Below are 18812 nucleotides of genomic sequence, written 5' to 3'. Positions count from 1 at the left end.
CATCAAAGGCAGGTGGGAGTTCTTTATTAAAACGTTCCTAAAAGAACAAATTCATCTGGATCCTATCATCTTATTCTTTTGAAAAATCCAACCCATGGGACTGCATATAATACTGTGTTACAGGGAGTGTGGTCATCAAATCAACACTGAGGACACTGTAACAGTGAGTTCTATAAAATTGATAAACCATATATCTGTGACAATGGATGAGGCTTAATATATCATCTGTAACCGCGATGCCTATATAAGAAAAGTTTTCCTTAGCGAGCTTCTCCCATAATTTCCCACTCATTAATACTTATTTATCAATGAGTTATCTTGAGAGAGGAGCGAATACTTGGAGGACTAATCTTACTAGCTTAGATGGAGTCAAGGCAAAGTTTTGCCACTCCTACCAGCAGCTTCAAACAGAGATCCTCCAAGAATGACCGCAGTCAACAGTATGTACATGAAATAGTTTGAAAGGTTATACAATGGAAGTCAGATCTGGGCATCCACAGGCCCCACCCCGTCTCTCCCAATAAAACAGCTACAAACCCTGGACAGACCCCAAGAGCAGCTACTGAGGAATCTGAGAGGACACAGTGAAGGCAGACTGAGGGAGAAGATGCTCATTTGAAGTGCCACCGAATCAGCAGTGAGTCGACTATTTTTTCCTTCCAGGACCCCCTAGGACAGTTACTGGCTAGTAAAGGCTCAGTGAATGTTCGGTGTCTGACAGTTTGCTTCTCGTGGTAAGTGAAGCTGGAACTACCATTACCACTGGGCCTAGACCAGGGGTGGGGAACCTTTCTTCTGCCCAGGGCCATCTGGATGTTGGTAACATCATTCGAGGGCCGTACAAAATTCACTGCTGGTGGGCATGCAGCCTGGTGCAGCCACTATGGAAAACAGTATGGGGTTCCCTCAAACAATTAAACATGGAACTGCCATTTGACCCAGCAACCCCACTTCAAGGGAATATATCCTAAAACCCCCAAAACATACCAATGAGAGAGAATGTACTTATGCCTATGTTCATAGCAGCATTACTCACAATAGCTAAGATCTGGAAACAGCCCAAGTGCCCATCAGTAGATGCGTGGATAAAAAAGCTGTGGCACATTGACACAACAGAATACTATGCAGCTGTTAAAAAGATGGAGCTCTTACCCTCTGAGACAGCATGGAGGGACCCTGGAAAGTATTATGCTAAGTGACACCAGTCAGTCAGAGAAAGACAAATATCACATGATCTCACTTATTTGTGGCATCTAATGAACAAAAAACGAATTGACCAACAAAACAAGACCCTAAGCAGGAAGACATGGAACAGACTGACATGCCTCCATGTGGGGGTGGGGGGGTGAGGAGAGAGAAACCAAAGAACTTATCTGCTTATATGCACAGCCCGTGGACAGGAGGAATAGGGTGGCGAAGACCTGGGGGGGAGGGGGGAGGGAGGTAAAGGGGAGGGGGAAATGGGAGACAACTGTATTATTGTCAACAATAAAAAATAGTAATAATTTTAAGAAATTAAATAAAAATGAACCTGCTATATTCGGTCAAACATTTAACTAACTCACCCCTAATGCCTTGGCAGGGCCAGACCAAATGATTTCACGGCCTCGTACGGCCCACCGGCCGGGCGTGCCGCACCCCTGGCCGAGGCTAAGACCCAGGAAGATCTAAGGCAGGGGTCCTCAAACTTTTTAAACAGGGGGCCAGTTCACTGTCCCTCAGACCGTTGGAGGGCCGGACTATAGTTTAAAAAAAAAAAAACTATGAACAAATTCCTATGCACACTGCACATATCTTATTTTGAAGTAAAAAAACAAAACGGGAACAAATACAATATTTGTATTTGCATGTGGCCCGCGGGCCGTCGTTGGAGGACCCCTGGTCTAAGGGTTTCTTTGCCCTTTTCATGCCATGCCTTCCCCCTGCCCCCCGACCCCCTCGGGCAGTCTGTTGAAGCCTGTGGTGAACCAGCTTTGCTGTCGTTTGCTGTCTACCTTCACTCAGAAGGGAAACAGATTTTCGTAATGGAAGCAAAATTTCAGTTGGAGGTTTGTGAGAACAGACACGCACTGTCACTTCCCATTCAAGCTTCACGCATCATCCAGATTCTGTTTGTGGGTTCCAGGTGAGGAATCCGTGGATTAGATCCCTGACCTAGGAGTCCACAGAAAGAAAACACCGGCCTGCTTAGGCCGACCTGAGAACAAGACCCGGCTGACTTTTCACCAAACACGGAAACTTACCTTGGCCTTTAAATGACTGGCGTCGGTCCGCAGGCCAGTGACGTAGGCTTCCAGGTTGTCTCGGAACTTGCCAATGGCAGCGTCCTTGTTCAGTTTGCTCAGCTTGACAGCACTTTTGAGTTGATTAAACCTGATCAGAAGGACTTTATAGGTGGCGACTTGCTCTTCTGAAATATAGACCTGGTAATAACTCAGAACAGAATACAGTTGAGCAATGGTGGAGTACTCTTTCTCTAATTTAGGTATTCTGGAGGAAATTGCATCCAGAAAAGTAAAATGTTCCACAAATTCTTCTATTTCAATGGGATGACACTCCAGTCTTTTCAATGATGAGTCTATAACCTGCAATCATGGACACGTCCATTATAATTACATAATGATTTTTCACTACTTTAGAAGAGTAATGACTCGTTTTTAATATCTCACACTAACTTAACATAATTATAACTCTAGGGGAAAAAATGAAGACATCATCTAGAACATTGATACCAAAACCAGATATGGATGGTTAAGGAAAAGAAAATCACAAAGCAATTTTGCTTACAGGCATAAATGCAAAAATCTTAGAAATAATGTGTATGTAGCCCGGCCGGTGTGGCTCAGTGGTTGAGCTTCAACCTATGAACCAGGAGGTCACGGTTCAATTCCTAGTTGGGTCACATGCCCAGGTTGCAGGCTTGATCCCCAGTCGGGGGCGTGCAGGAGGCAGCCGAATGATGATTCTCTCTCATCATTGATGTTTTTCTCTCTCTGCCTCCCCCCTTCCTCTCTGAAATCAGTAAAAACATATTTTAAAAAGTAATAATGTACAGGTATGTGCTTGTGCATGCTGCCAATCTACACCTATCAATTTGGACGCGAGATTAACCTTAGAAAGTCAATTAAGGCAATTACCCACGTTAAAAGATGAAAGAAAAACAACTATGATCATCGCAGTAGCTGCGGAATAAGTATTTGATAAGATTCGCTTATGATATAAAAAATTCTACGATATTAGGAATTCCTTTCAAAATAAGGGAATTTCCTGAATTATGTAAAGGAATACTACCCAAAGCCTCAGGAAACAGAAATGCCTTTGGGGGTATGCAGCAGCCAGAAAGAGAATGAACCAGCAGAACTCTCAGAACAGGTTCCCCAAGCTGCTTTGAGCCCATCCTGTGTTCAGTAATTTCTGATTAAAAGCGAGGCATTGCTGATGCTGCAGGTCACAGAGGTCTGATTCTTGTGGCAGTTATTTAAAGGGTTCGGTCCTTCATTTGGTGAGGGGGTTGTTTGCACATCTCTTGCAGTTTGCTCCCTTGGAGGCCTCGTATTCATCTTTGCATTCAGAATGCCGACCTCTTTAGCGGCCAGCTCCACTGCTGAGGCGAACCCCTCTAGGCCAGGGGTGGGCAACCTTTTTGTGAGTGCGTGCCCAAACCAGCAAAATCTCTGACTCAGAATTCTTCTGCGTGCCAACCCTAATTTTTTGAGAACATGTTACGCCTACTTGATATCTCTTCAGGTGTACGTATGTGAAGAACCTTGAAGAAATAATAAAATTCATTCGAGCGACAAAAACACGGTATATGATGATGAAAAATATTTATGTTTTAATGTATACATGTCCACTGATGGTCCGACAGATAACTTTATGACTCCGTTTGATACTATCAGTGGGACTTTTGCTGCTGCATCACTGATGACAGAGATTTTACATCAGGTTTATATTTCGTGACCTTCAGAGATATGCACGAGCTACTACTTTCATCCGTCAGGCTACTCCTGTGACGAGACTTAACAAAATTCATCACTGAGAACAAAGATTCACAAGCGTGTGTGGATGAAAATAAGGAGAGTAACGCTGTTGCAAAGTTTTTTAAACAGAAAAAATTTTCCGGAATGGCATTCCAAGTCCTCAATAGTTCGTTTTCGACACTATTGAAATTGCTCTTCCCCTCTCTCGTCAATCCATGTCTATGGTCTTTAAGATAACTTGTTATGTAAAATTATTTACTTATCTAAGATGCACCTACACTGAATTTATCTGAAAAATTAAAAAAAAGTCGATATTAAGAAAAAAAATTGTAAATGGAAGATTGTAAGAGAGGGTTTTGCGTGCCAGCTAAAGTTACTGGCGTGCCATGTTTGGCACGCGTGCCAGGGGTTGCCCTCCCCTGCTCTAGGCTCTCCACTGAATGCCCTCTATACCCACTAGGACCCTCCACTCTGACTTCCTGGGACTTGACTCGCAGGAGCTCTGGCCACTGTTCTGCTTACAGCTCTGGGGGTTTTAGCCCCTCTGTGTGGATTTGGCTCCAGGTCCCTGCACAGACATGCTTGGTAGCTGCAGCTGGGAGAGTCCTGGGACCTGGGACCCTCGTGCACTTTTCTGCTGTTTTATTTGTGTGTGTGTGTGTGTGTGTGTGTGTGTGTGTTTGGGCGGTGTTGGTGGTTTTTATTGTTTTGTTTTGCTTTTCCTAGCTCCCTTCTTTGACTCTAAAAATGAAAATTTTTATCCATCTCAGCTCAGTGAGGCCCCTGGGCTCTCTTCCGGTTCCTCCTCCCTGTACTTGTGGTCCAAAGCTTTCCTCCAGGTAGAAATCCCGTATGTCATTTGCTTCCCTGGTCTCCAGGTCCACAGTCCTACACTGCTGGCGATGCAGTACCTGAAAGCATTTCTCTCATTTGTTTGCTTCAGTCTTCTGTTCTCTGTAGAGCGGGAAGTGAAATGAAGTCTAGTCCTGTTTCTCCATCATGGCTAGAGCAGAGGTTTCGAGCTAGAGCAGGCTCACACCATCATCAGAGTTCGAAAACATTATACTCTGATTCATTTCTGCGGAATTCAAATCTTTAAAACTCGATGAAGGTGACCTTAAGTGTCACATAAAAACGTTTTTGATAGAAGAGACATATTGGTATTTTAATAATGATCTAGAACTAAAAGTACTAAGCCACCTCCATGAAGACTAAACGTTGGTGGAGGGTAGGAGTGGGGAGTTCAATTGTCCCAACATCTCATTTTCGAAGGAGGGGAGAATTAGGGAACGACACCGTCCTACATACCTCACCTCATTGGGGCAGTCAGTGCACAGGTTTGGGAGGCTGGACAAGTAGATGTGTTTGTTATGCAGGAGCAAAGCATTTGGCCACAACGGTCCTGGGACTTAGAAAAACATGCCAACCCTGGCTGTAGCATCAGGGTAAATAGTAGGACAACTTTTGCATCGTATCCTGGTTCCCTCTTTGTGCTCCGAGCGAAATCCTACGAGAGATGAACTCCGGCTGGGCCCAGACTGAGGGGATGAAGCCGGATGAGCAAATTCTTCTCTGCCTTTGGCAGGGAGCTGGCTTCAAAGGCCGGTGAGGGCGAGACAGCAACTGTTTCTGTGCTCGAAAGAGGGAGCCTGAGCAGGCGACAAGACGAGGGCCCTGGATTTTCATAAAGAGCCTTCCCTGGAGGGTTTTCTCAGACAGCTCACTGGCAAAGGCTATTAAGGAAGTCACCTTCCCTCCCAAGTCTGAGCAGCAAACGAGTGGTTACACGTTTAAGGCTGGCTGGGAGGTATAGCGCGCAGGGCCGGCAGCTCAACGGCAAAGCGCTCAGGCTTAAAGATCGTGTCCAGACTTCAGCGCTGGTGAAACCAGAAGCGAATCGAACGTCTCTTTTTAAGCAGCAGCTGAAGCCCAATCACCAGGGCCATTTCCTAAGGCATCCCCAGCCCTCCAAGCTCGTCCCTGCAGATAATGCACTGCTGCACCTGCCCGGGGCCCAAGAAACACAACCCTCCGATACCAGGCCCGGCCGAGGTCCAGAACAGTAACCCAGGGGATCGTCCTTCAGGGCATCGCCAGGGGTCACAGGCGACAGAGGGCGAGGGACGCGGCCCCAGAGACCTGAGCCAGAGGCCGCCGAGACCGACCAACCAAACAGCTTACTGGACAGCCCAGGGCGATGCTCATTTTTCTGCCCAGCGAACTCCGCCACCTGCTCGAGAACACTCTACATCAGGGGTCCTCAAACTACGGCCCGCGGGCCACATGCAAATACAAATATTGTATTTGTTCCCGTTTTGTTTTTTTACTTCAAAATAAGATATGTGCGGTGTGCATAGGAATTTGTTCATAGTTTTTTTTTAAACTATAGTCCGGCCCTCCAGCGGTCTGAGGGACAGTGAACTGGCCCCCTGTTTAAAAAGTTTTGAGGACCCCTGCTAGATGTCCGTTTCCCCATTTTCTCCTTAAAAGGGTGGGACTTTTTATTGCCCCTGCCCTGTTCCTTCTCCACCACTTTATGATGGGCGAACGGGGCTTAGAGCTCTTCTTTTATGAATAGGTCACATTAGGTGCCTCTCTCGCACTTGACAGAGAACTGGACTAGCACGTGACCGGCCCAAAGATGATAACGTACCACGCGGCTCCGCCGGCCTCCCCCGGCCCCGGCTGTGCCGAGTGCGAGCCAAGTGCCTCGGGGGCGGCAGCCATTATCAAGGGGCACGGAGCAGAAAGGATGGAGGAGCCTGGTCCTCTGCCTGCATCACAGCTACGGTACCAGCCCTGGCTGACCAGCGTGTATGCTTCTGCACGAGACAAATAAACCCCTGGTTTCAGACACAGTGTTTTTGGGGTGTCCTCGTACTTGTTGGGAAATGGGACCTAAATTAAACAGAGTGATTTTTTATGTTACAGGGTTCCCGTGGATCTAAAGATAAGGTGTATTTCATTACGGACAGCACACAGTACTGTTCACCGAATAGACCCTTTGTAATCTTTTCTTCAACTCTCTGCAGCATTAACAATTCCTAAATGTTCCCTCCTTCTCAAAATACTCCCTTGCTCTCTTTGATCTCTTTGGTTACCCCTTTGGTATACTCTGTAGGCTCCTCTTCCTCTAGCCATCTCCCAAATGTTGATATTCGTCAGGCTTCTGTTCTTTTCTATTTTTTTTTTTAGAAAAATATACTTTTATTGAGTTCAGAGAAGAAGGGAGAGGAAAAGAGAGAGAGACATCAATGATGAGAGAGAGTCATTAATTGGCTGCTTCTTGCACGCAACCCGGGCATGTGCCCTGACCGGGAATTGAACCATGACCACCTGGTTCATAGGTCCGTGACCAACCACTGAGCCACACTGGCTGGGGCTGTTCTTTTCCATTGTCACCATACATATAGACAAGGGCATTCTCATTCACTTCGATGATTTCAATGACAATATGCATCCTGCTCATTTAAATATATATTTCCAGTCTAGACTCTGTCCTGAGACCCAGACAGGCGTATCTGAGTCTCTCTACTTGAATGTCACACAATCGAACACGCACGGTGTTCCCTCGCCCAGTGAGTAAGATCACTGCCCACACTGTGGACTCCCCCCAAAACCCAAAAGCATCAGTCCTGCTCTTTCATTCTTTCCATGGTGTCATTCACTATATCCCAGGGGTCCTCAAACTACGGCCCGCAGGCCACATGCAAATACAAATATTGTATTTGTTCCCATTTTGTTTTTTTAGTTCAAAATAAGATATGTGCAGTGTGCATAGGAATTTGTTCATAGTTTTTTTTTTAAACTATAGTCCGGCCCTCCAACGATCTGAGGGACAGTGAACTGGCCCCCTGTTTAAAAAGTTTGAGGACCCCTGCTATATCCTATTGATTCCATCTCTTAGATAAATCTCAAATCCATACACTTCTCAGCCTGCACCCTGCGACTTCCCTGGCTCAAGGTATCATCACGTCTCCCCTCGATGACAGAAACAACTTTCCCCCTGAATTGTCCCACTGGCATCTACTCTCCACTCTGCAGCCAGAGTGGTCCTCACACAAATTCAAACAGCCCCTTCCTCGCCCCGCCTCACCCCATGCCCGGCTCCCAACAGAGACGGGCTACCATTCCAGGGAAGTTTTCTCCGGGGAACTGACACCGGATCCAAGACCCGGACCAATAAAACGCATGTTGGCGTTTTTCTGAGGGTTAACAGTCATCGTATGTGCGTGCTAAGGACCTATTCTGAAATTATAATCGACTCATCTTGAAGGGTCTCCAGCAGTAGGCGTTCCCCAAGCACTTACCTCCAGTAGATTCGTGTTCTTCTTCTCGATGACGGACCGCAGGAGGTCCTGGCTGGTCTGCAGGATGTCCTCCACGTGCGGCAGGCATTCCGACTGGTAGTCGGCGCTGACCACGTGGAAGATGCCGAGGCGCTTCTCCGTGACCATGCTCACCACGTCTCTGAGGTAGTTGAGGAACTTGCCGAGGATGGTTCTAAACTCGGCGGACGTCAGCTCTTCCATCGTGGCGATTTTCATACTCGCGACTTTGGCCCGCTCCACCATCACGCAGTATTTTATGAACCTGCGGCTGTAACCGTTCACCAGGTTCATCGAGTTGCCAAGGATGGTCAGGAGACACACGATCTGTAAATGAAAACGTGACAGCATGTTCTTTGGGGAGTGAAAAGAGCATGGCCCGACATACTCGTAATTCTGTTAAAAACATGCAAAACAGCAGTTATCTGTCCAGTTCATGTCATTAGAAGCCTCTACTAAATAAATACGTTGGAAACATAAGACTAAGACATTCACATCACTTTTTAAAATATATATTTTATTGATTTTTTTTTTTTACAGAGAGGAAGGGAGAGGGATAGAGAGTTAGAAACATCGATGAGAGAGAAACATCGATCAGCTGCCTCCTGCACGCCCCCTACTGGGGATGTGCCCGCAACCCAGGTACATGCCCTTGACCGGAATCGAACCTGGGACCCTTCAGTCCGCAGGCCGACGCTCTATCCACTGAGCCACACCGGTTTCGGCTCACATCACTTTTTAAAAAATATATTTTATTGATTTTTTTTTTTTACAAAGCGGAAGGGAGAGGATAGAGAGTTAGAAACATCGATGAGAGAGAAACATCGATCAGCTGCCTCCTGCACGCCCCCTATTGGGGATATGCCCGCAACCAAGGTACATGCCCTTGACCGGAATCGAACTTGGGACCCTTCAGTCCACAGGCCGACGTTCTATCCACTGAGCCACACCAGTTAGGGCTCACATCACTTTTTTATATTTGTCATTTATGTAAAGGTACACAGGCGATTGAACTATATAGTTAGCATGTACTAGAGACACCAACCGGTTATTTCTTTGCTGGTCACCGGGGTTTAGTGTATGTGCTCTATGCCCTAGGAAAGGCCAGTCCTAGCCCTGGTCGGTTTGCTCAGTGGTCAGAGCGTCAGCCCACGGACTAAAGGGTTGCAGTTTCGATTCCCGGTCAAGGGCATGCACCTTGGTTGCAGGTTTGATCCCTGGCCCCGGATGGGGCACAAGAGGAAGGCAACCAATTGATGTGTCTCTCACATCGATGTTTCTCTCTCTCTCTCTCTCTCTCCCTTGCCCTCCCTCCATTTTACTCTTTCTAAAAATTAATGGGAAATGGGGGGAACTATCTTTGGGTGAGAATTAAAAAAAAAAAAGAAAAGGCCAGTTCTATATACTATGTGACATTACCCAATTCCCAAAACACGGCTACTCTGGATAGGGTAGAATCCTGATCCAAGCTAAAACCATTACATTCTCTCATGAATTTGAACAAAAAATACCCAGTTTGCCCTGGCCGGTTTGGCTCACTGTATGGAGCGTCGGCCTGGGGAATGAAGGGTCCCGGGTTCGATTCCGGTCGGGGGCATGTACCTTGGTTGCAAGCACATCCCCAGTGTGGGGTGTGCAGGAGGCAGCTGGTCGATGCTTCTCTCTCATCGATGTTTCTAGCTCTCTATCCCTCTCCCTTCCTCTCTGTAAAAAATCAATAAAATATATATTAAAAAAATACCCAGTTAGATGGTAGTGGGAAAAGCCAGGGTCATGGCAAGTCAACAAAACAGCAAGACAATATTCAGAGGGGACCATGAAAGAGAAAGCCCATTCTCAGCAGTTTGCTGGGGAATAAAAAGTGAACAGAGGTGAAATATCATGAGGAAGAAAAAAATGGGAAGGATTTTCCAATCAATGAAAAAATATGATCGTATAATTTATAACAAGTCCCTTTCATCTAAGAACGTCAGTGGGTTTCTGGTCATTCAACCAAATATTCCCCAAGACACACTGGTTTTTTTTTTAATATATTTTATTGATTTTTTACAGAGAGGAAGGGAGAGAGATAGAGAGCTAGAAACATCGATGAGAGAGAAACATCGATCAGCTGCCTCCTGCACATCCCCTACTGGGGGGGATGTGCCCGCAACCCAGGTACATGCCCTTGACCGGAATCGAACCTGGGACCTTTCAGTCCGCAGGCCGATGCCCTATCCACTGAGCCAAACCGGTTTCGGCTAGACGCACTGTTTTTAAACTTACTTTATTTTGGTAGGTAGGGTCCATTTCGAACAGGATCTGACAATCGGGCCATATGGCTTGCTCCTTAGGGTCTGCCCCACTTTGTGCTGCATTCAGTAACTCCGGATCAGTAAAATCAGACAGGCGGGGATCTTGGTTAAGAGGAATAATTTGGGCTAAAATATATGAGTAAAAAAATTAATATTTTCCAAAGTCCCGACACCGTATAATTACCCATGACATCTAGAACTGCTGATAACTGAAACGGGTTTATCATGGGGACGAGCCAGTACAAATGGGACATAAAGGCAGGTGTAAACGTTGGGGTTTAATATTAGGGAAACGAAAGAACCACTCACAGGTAATTGGTGGCAGCGAGACGAGGCATGATTAAAACAGAAACTGAGAATAAGCCATTAAGTCGAACGACCCTTTCACAGGGGTCGCCTAAGACCATCGGAAAACACATATATAATTACATATTGTTTTTGTGATTCATCACTATGCTTTAATGATGTTCAATTTGTAACAATGAAAATACATCCTGCATATCAGATATTTACATGACGATTCATAACAGTAGCAAAATGACAGTTATGAAGTAGCAACGAAAGTAAGTTTATGGTTGGGGGGTCACCACAACATGAGGAACTGTATTGAAGGGTCGCGGCATTAGGAAGGTTGAGAACCACCGCATTAAGTTAACAATGATGTGACGTGGATATGCTATGGGAAGACCATTATACCAATGTGTGGATACAAAGATTAGAAGACATGGCCTCTACTATCAATGAGTTCATAATCTAGCTGCACGCCTGGATGTCCACAGGCAAAAAAATAACTTGCACCTACACTTTATACATTAGAAAGTATCAACTCAAGATGAATCGTATCCCTAAGAATAAAACATCCATCTATAAACCTTCTAGGAGAAAATGTAGGAAAGATCGGTGTGACCTTGAGTTAGACAGAGAGTTTTTAGACATAAAATCGAAAGTATAATCTATGAAGACAAAAAAATTGATAAGCTGTACTTGATCAAAATTAAGAAGTTTAGCTCTGTGAGAAAGAAGTGAAAGGGTAAGGCACATTTTGCAAATCTTATAACTAATCAAGAACTTGTATCGAGCGTACATATAAAGACCTCTCACCACTCAACAGTAAGGACAATGAGACACTGGATTCCTGAGCTTACAAAAGGAAATCAAGCAATGCATTGGAGCCCGGCCAGTGCGGTTCAGTGGTTGAGTGTTGACCTATGAACCAGGAGGTCAAGGTTAAATTCCCGGTCAGGGCACATGCCAAAGTTGCGGGCTCAACCCCCAGTAGGGGGCGTGCAGGAAGCAGCCGATCAATGATTCTCTCTTATCACTGATGTTTCTCTCCCTCTCCCTTCTTCTCTGAAATAAATAAAAATATATTTTTTAAAAACAAACAGTGCACTGGATACCAGTTTAGAAAGAGGGGCCTCTGAACTCAGCAAACTATGGTGATGTGGTTGGAGAACGATGCTGCATTCAAGGAGCCGCAGCGGGTCCTGGTGTTGCAGGATCGACTGAGACCGTGGAGAAGGGATCAATTCCTGGGTCAGGCTGGTGACTGCCATCTCATGTCAGATTGTGTGCACCCAGCTGGAACAGCATTAATCAAGCCCTGGCCAGTGTTGCTCAGTGGATAGAGCGTCGGCCCGCACACTGAAGGGTCTCAGGTTCGATTCCCGGGGCGAGGGCAGATATCTGGGTTGCAGGTTTGATCCCAGGCCCTGGTCGCGGCGCATGCAAAAGGCAACCGATCAATGTGTCTCTTTCACCTCTCTCTCTCTCTCTCTCTCTCTCTCTCTCTCCCCTCTCTCTCCGCCCCCTCCTTTCCACTCTCTCTGAAAGCAATGGAGACTATCCTCAGGTGAGGATTAACAACAACAAAAAATCTATTTAAGGTGGAAACAATACCTTTGTTTTGCTGATATAGACGATATTACTTATTTAAGTCTCATAAAATTCTGTAGTACGTTATTGAAAAAAAACAAATCCAAGCCCCCACTATTTTCCTGCTTCTATGGTTGTGTGTATAATTCCCACATGCTCAAATAATTTCAAATTCACATCGATTGATCCCAAAGAGTGTGAACCCATGATCTCTAATACACCGTCATGTCTGCCACATACCTGGGTAAAAGCTTCCAATCCCTAAATTTCAGAAAATATTGCTGAAGGATACAAGGTATCTAATGAAACACTTAAAATACTTACTTATGCATTTCTCAAGATCGGCCAGCATATTCTGAATTTTTATCGAAAAGTCCCGTCTGTTGGGAGCAATTGAGAGATTCGTAGGGAATTCTAAAAATCTACGAGAGAAAACGATGAGAGCGAATTTCAACACGATGCCGGGACGAACGTCAGGTCTCATTACTTGTAACTTCAGAAGTGTGTGCGACTTACTCATCATTCTCGGTTTTACTATCGAAATCATCCATGGCTTCTATATCTATCAGAATCCATTGAAAGAAAGAGAAGAAAAAAACTGATTGATATTTATATCGGCTAAAGGACAAGCTGCTCTGTGCTTCCCAAACACCCTAAGAATCACCTGGAAAGGCAGTGTCCAGCCAGCACGCCCCCCCACTCACCCCCAAATCTGATTAAGGGGGTCTCAGATGGAGTCTGCATGTTAAGGAGCACCCCAGGTGCTGCCCGTCCTCGTGAAGGGGGCTCCTCGGGTCCCCCCTCAGCGACCAGTGGTATTAAGATTAAAAAATGGGTCATGGCGGTCCTGCTCGCATCCACCACAAGTGGCCTGTTCCGTTTAGACTTCCTCAGAGCCTCCTTCCTTCGACGTGGCTCAACGTCACAGTTTACCCCGCGATAATCCGTAACGATGTCTTTTTCTCTCCCTTGTGATGTCCCAGGTGTCAGGCTATTTCCCTTTGGGCTTACCCGTCTCATTCCTCTCACCTGAAAGGATTTCTACAAGGTTCAAAGTCTTGGGTTTTGGCTGCATTATTAGGAGCTCCTCGCTTGAGGGTTTGACGCTGCTGACTTCACTTTCCGCTACCTCCTCCTCCTGGGACAGCACGGATTTCTCAGAGAACTGCTCGGATTCCTGGTAGCTCTCCCTGGAGCTGCTCGAAGAATCACTCTCAGAAGGAATTCTCAAGTGTAGATTGACTTCAAATACCGGTGCATATTTTGTCAAGTCCTTATCCAATTTAATGGAATTGAAAATCTAATGTGACAGATAGGTTACAGTTCTGGTGATAATATAGAGGTAACAGGACATTTAGATAATACAGTCCTACATTTTACATGATCAATAACTTCAGGTTAACCGAGTAACACTGTATTGCCAGATAACTGCTATTTGCATGTTAAAAAAAAAAGTAAGTGAATGGAAAAATAAATGAAATACTGTAGTATTTTCCCCAAAACTGTATCAACGGATACCAGAGTGGCCAAATAGTAATCATTTTAGAGCTTAATAAATACAAATTCTTAGGCCCCATCCCGAGAGATTTTGAGTTAAAGGGTGAGGGGTCAAGGCCAGGAATGTGAATCACTTAAAAGCTGCCCTGAGCGGTTTGGCTCAGTGGATAGAGCGTCGGCCTGCGGACTGAAAGGTCCCAGGTTCGATTCCGGTCAAGGGCATGTACCTTGGTTGCAGGCACATTTCCAGTGGGAGGTGTGCAGAAGGCAGCTGATCGATGTTTCTCTCTCATCAATGTTTCTAACTCTCTATCCATCTCCCTTCCTCTCTGTAAAAAAAAATCAATAAAATATATATTTTTTAAAAAAGGAAAAAAAAGCTGAACAGGTGATGCTACTGGGCACTCAGGCTCAGGACATACACATCAGGAATGTATTTCACATTCATTGCTCCAGGTCATAGCTCCTCACTTTGACACACACATGTTAGTACAGGCATCCCCACCGAGAACCAGGAGGTCTGAGGTATCGATATTGTATTCACACTATGCGACTGCTCTTCGGCTCTGTCTAGGCCTGAGTTCTCGATTTATTGATCCCTCATGTCCATGAAGGGATCAGTTGTGCTGGAGGGGTGTGTCACGATGTAGCCACCGGAGTCACCCAACCTTTAGCTCCGGTTATGAACAAACGGAGGCAGCTAACGTGTAAAGAAACGCCACTGGTCCTGACCGGTTTGGCTCAGTGGATAGAGCGTCGGCCTGCGGACTGAAGGGTCCCAGGTTCGATTCCGGTCAAGGGCATGTACCTTGGTTGCGGGCACATCCCCAGTAGGGGGCGTGCGGGAGGCAGCTGATCGATGTTTCTCTCTCGTCGATGTTTCTAACTCTCTATCCCTCTCCCTTCCTCTCTATAAAAAAATCAATAAAATATATTTAAAAAAAAGAAAGAAACGCCACTGGCACCCGGTGAAGCTGCTGGGAAAGAGCTTAGGTGGATGCGGACAGCGACTTGTGAGCCTTAAAAGTCCTACAGACACGGGGACAGAGTTCCTGTGTGGGAGGATGAGACAGTCCTGGAAGTGGGATGTGATGGTCGCAACGTACTGGGAACGCACCGACGCCACTGAATTGTCCTCTGACAAGTGGTTCAAGTGGCCCATTTTCTGCTGTTTGACCACAATAAATAAAAGTCCACACCGGCAATTCCAAACGAATATATAAAGTGTTGCATCGCTTGCTCTGGAAAATGACCTCTGCCTGGTATGTTCATTAGCACTGCCCACTGGTCTACTTCAGTGCCTAATTCAGTGCCTGGTACATAGTAAGAACACAATCATGCATGAAGGTAAGTGTGAATATAGCTTTCTATAGTGGAAGCAGAGGTGCATGCGTGTGTGTGTGTGTGTGTGTGTGTGCATTTGTGTGTGTGTTTTGGGTAAGAAATTGAGCATTAATCATAAATCACATTTTAATTTCCAAACTTATTTCACTTACTTTTCATTTATTCATTCATTAAAAATCTATGTTTATATTTTTCAAAGACCATTTACCTCATTAATATCAGCTTCTGCTTTTAAGTCCAACTTTGGAACAGAAGTAGCATATAAGTTTGAATTAATGACAAGTTCTTCATAATCATTTGTTATCTTTCCAGTAAGAGCAAAGATATCCTTGTGTGTTCTAGATTAAAAAATGGAAAGCAAAAATGCAGTCTTTTAAATTCTTGTTATCTTGTGAATATCCACAAAAACATAAATAACTAGACATTCCCCCAAAGAAATATGGCCAATAAGCATGCAAAAATATGCTTAGCATCACTAATTGTTAGGGAATTACAAATCGAAACCATAACAAGATATCCCTTCATACCAATTAGGCTGGGTATTACTATTTAAAAAGGAAAATAGTAGTGTTGGTGAGGCAGAAGCCCGGTGCTTTGCTGGTGGAAATTAAAATGTTGCAGCTTCGCCCAGCTGGCGTGACTCAATAGCCAAGAGGCTAACCCAACTACCATCAACAGATGAACGAACAAACCAACAAAACATGGTATATCTACACAATGGAATATTATACAGCCTTAAAAAGGAAATTCTGTTACATGCTACATCATGGATGAGCCTTAAACACATGGTGCTAGATGAAATAGAGCAAACACAAAAGATAAATACTGTATGATTCCACTTATCTGAGGTACTCAGAATAGTAAGTTCCTAGTCACAGAAAGGACAATAGAGGTTAAGGGCGTGGTGGGGGGGCGTACTCATAGAACAAGGAGTGACTATTTAATGGGTGCAGAGTCTCATAAAATTTAAGAATGGGATAATGAAAAAGTTCTGGAAATGAATACCTTGATGGTTGCACAAGACTGAATGTACTTAATGCCGCTGAATTACATATTTAAAAATGGTAAATTTTGTTACTTATATTTTACTACCATGAAAAATTCTCATGTCTCATTTAAGCAGAATTGACTCAAATTCCAATGGAAGCTTATGGGTTCCTTCTCGAATCACCCTGATAATCTTTAAGAACTGGCCCTGAACTTCGAATTAGCCCTATACACAGAATTTCCAGATTTAGCAAATCAAAGTACAAAACACCCAGTTGAACTGGAATTTCAAACAAACAGTAATTTTTAGGATAGGTAATATCTGAGACATACTAAAGAATTATTACATATCTGAATTTCAAATTGTACTGGCCAGCCCATATTTTATATGGCCATCAGACATATGCAGAATTTTGAAGAAATATTGGGAAACTTTTTTTAAATGTTATGGACAGTATTAAGCAAAGTATTTCCAGATAATTGTAAAAATTGAGCACATACAATTTGCTATAAGAAGAACTTTCAAATTCTCACTTCAACTATTGGCTATTTCCTCTATCAATGTTTGCAACGCTATGATTACAAATTCCTTTTATCAGTAAAAAGAAAATATGACTTACTTGATTAGGTTTTCATTCCTTTTTTCTGCTGTAAATGGCATTCTAGCAGAACTATGAAATAATTCCAAAAGCAGGGTAACTGCAGTGTTCATCAGCTGGCGGATGAGCTCCTGAAATATGTAGTCAACCAGCATGAAAAACCTCAAAAATTTTTTTAATAAACGTCGATATACAGGCAGCTTGAAATGCGATCTGGCAGCTTTAGAGAAGCTTGACTCAAAAAATTCTCTAATTTCTTCCTTTTCTGCTACCTACAATTCAATAAACACACATATATATTTAGTCGCACATATATTTGCCTTCTATACAACGCCTGGAAATTTTCCTGTATGTGCAGCTAGGGAGTGCACAGTACTAGTTAGCTGGCTAATTAACTAGTCCTTGGTCCCTCTACCTGCCCATTTCCAACACTTTCTCCGGGGATGCGATTTGAAGCAATTGCTTTAGTCAGTAACATACAAACTGATACATTGCAAGGATATCATGAGTTACCTTTAAAAGTGTACTTTTCATTTCTGCAATGGCTTTATCCCTGATATCCTCAAGTCGTTTGAATGTGCGGGAAGCTTGCTGTAACTGTTCCTCACAAAATTCATCCAGAGAGTATGTCCGAGACGTATCCAGCTAAAGGATGATAAATGTTGAAAAATGTCAAAATTTGTCAAAAATGATAAATGTTGCAAAGTCAAAATTCATTTCAGAGAGAGAGAGAGAGAGAGGGAAGAAAAACATTTTGGCCATCTTCTCATATCATTAACGAGCATATTTTATATTTTCATTTGTAGGTTATGCTTTATACACTATATGCCTTATATGTTTTTTCCTATTCAAACACCCATAGTTAAATATAAATAAATCTTTATTTTTTAAAAAACACACACAGAAAAATACATTATTTTAATTGTAACTAAAGTAAGCCAAAGGAAAATAATTCAAGAGCTGATGTGTTTTTGAAATATCCACGAACCCCGGGGAACCACCAATCTCAGGAATTGCTTCACCTTGAAGTCCCAATGATTTGTAAAACTTAAAAAAACATAAACACTAAATGTAGGATAAAGAGATTCAAATTAACTATACAAGTAAGGTAAGTATTCTTCTGAATTTATTCAGAAATTTCCATCAACTCTGCTACTCAACCCCTCCCTGAATGTTTCACCCATTCACATATATCCCCCATCCTTCTTCCTCCTTTCGGTATTTTTTCTTGTTTTTCCCGTATCACGTTAATGCTCTTGCCAAAATACATTTCCTTCAATAAACGTGGACATCTTTATCCCTAGTTATATGGCGATACCACTTAATAACAAATCATCTTCCAAAGTTAAAATACAATTGAAAAGCACTGCTCTGGCCTTAACACCGGGGATTAACTCTTTGTGTTTCTCTCTCTCCTGGTCCCATATCTGTTTTCGAGGCCCTGATTTTCCAGGTTAAATGTTTCCAATCTCCCTTCCTTTCTGATCTCACTGCGGACGCCCTAATTAAAGTTCCCATTGTTATGCCTACATTATTACAGCCCATACTAACCGATCTCTTTAACTCCGTACCTCCCCACCTACAATTTTCCCCACAAGCCAACCAACATCACACGGATTTTCTTAAGTAGCACGCTCAGACACTTGCAAGGGTTGCTCTTTAAGAACAGTTCTCCAAGTTTACTCCGCACAAACCAGCTGAGGGACTCGTACATTCCCACTCACAGCACCCTCCTCCCATAGGGGTGGGAAACGAAAACTTACATTTTATGAAACGCTCAAAATACTGTCCCCCAGAAAGCGCAGTCACCCTTGAATGGGAAACAAAGTCCCAACTCCCGCTGGTTCTGTGGCCTTGGCTAAGTCTCTCTCTCTCTCTCTCTCTCTCTCTCTCTCTCTCTCTCTCTCT

The 18812-nt window shown here is 44.0% G+C and overlaps 1 protein-coding gene across 1 annotated transcript in view; it reads right to left on the bottom strand.

Annotated features, from left to right (window-relative positions):
* DNAH14 (dynein axonemal heavy chain 14) overlaps positions 1 to 18812 on the bottom strand; it is a gene marked incomplete at its 3' end in the record, with an annotated part of 59190 nt that overhangs the window by 25394 nt on the left and 14984 nt on the right. Inside the window, exons 9-17 of the mRNA XM_014447297.2 lie at positions 17418 to 17549; positions 16926 to 17176; positions 15527 to 15656; positions 13507 to 13777; positions 12994 to 13039; positions 12802 to 12899; positions 10574 to 10728; positions 8291 to 8635; positions 2244 to 2585 (exon numbers count right to left, since the gene is read on the bottom strand). Of these exons, the coding sequence (XP_014302783.2) occupies positions 2244 to 2585; positions 8291 to 8635; positions 10574 to 10728; positions 12802 to 12899; positions 12994 to 13039; positions 13507 to 13777; positions 15527 to 15656; positions 16926 to 17176; positions 17418 to 17549 (1770 nt within the window). The remainder of the gene's footprint in view (positions 1 to 2243; positions 2586 to 8290; positions 8636 to 10573; positions 10729 to 12801; positions 12900 to 12993; positions 13040 to 13506; positions 13778 to 15526; positions 15657 to 16925; positions 17177 to 17417; positions 17550 to 18812) is intronic.

The sequence above is a fragment of the Myotis lucifugus genome, unplaced genomic scaffold (genome assembly GCF_000147115.1).
Source record: "Myotis lucifugus unplaced genomic scaffold, Myoluc2.0 scaffold_635, whole genome shotgun sequence".
Taxonomy (NCBI): Eukaryota; Metazoa; Chordata; class Mammalia; order Chiroptera; family Vespertilionidae; genus Myotis; species Myotis lucifugus.
The sequence above is the reverse complement of the archived record's forward strand: the minus strand, read 5'-3'. Positions and strand labels throughout refer to the sequence as shown.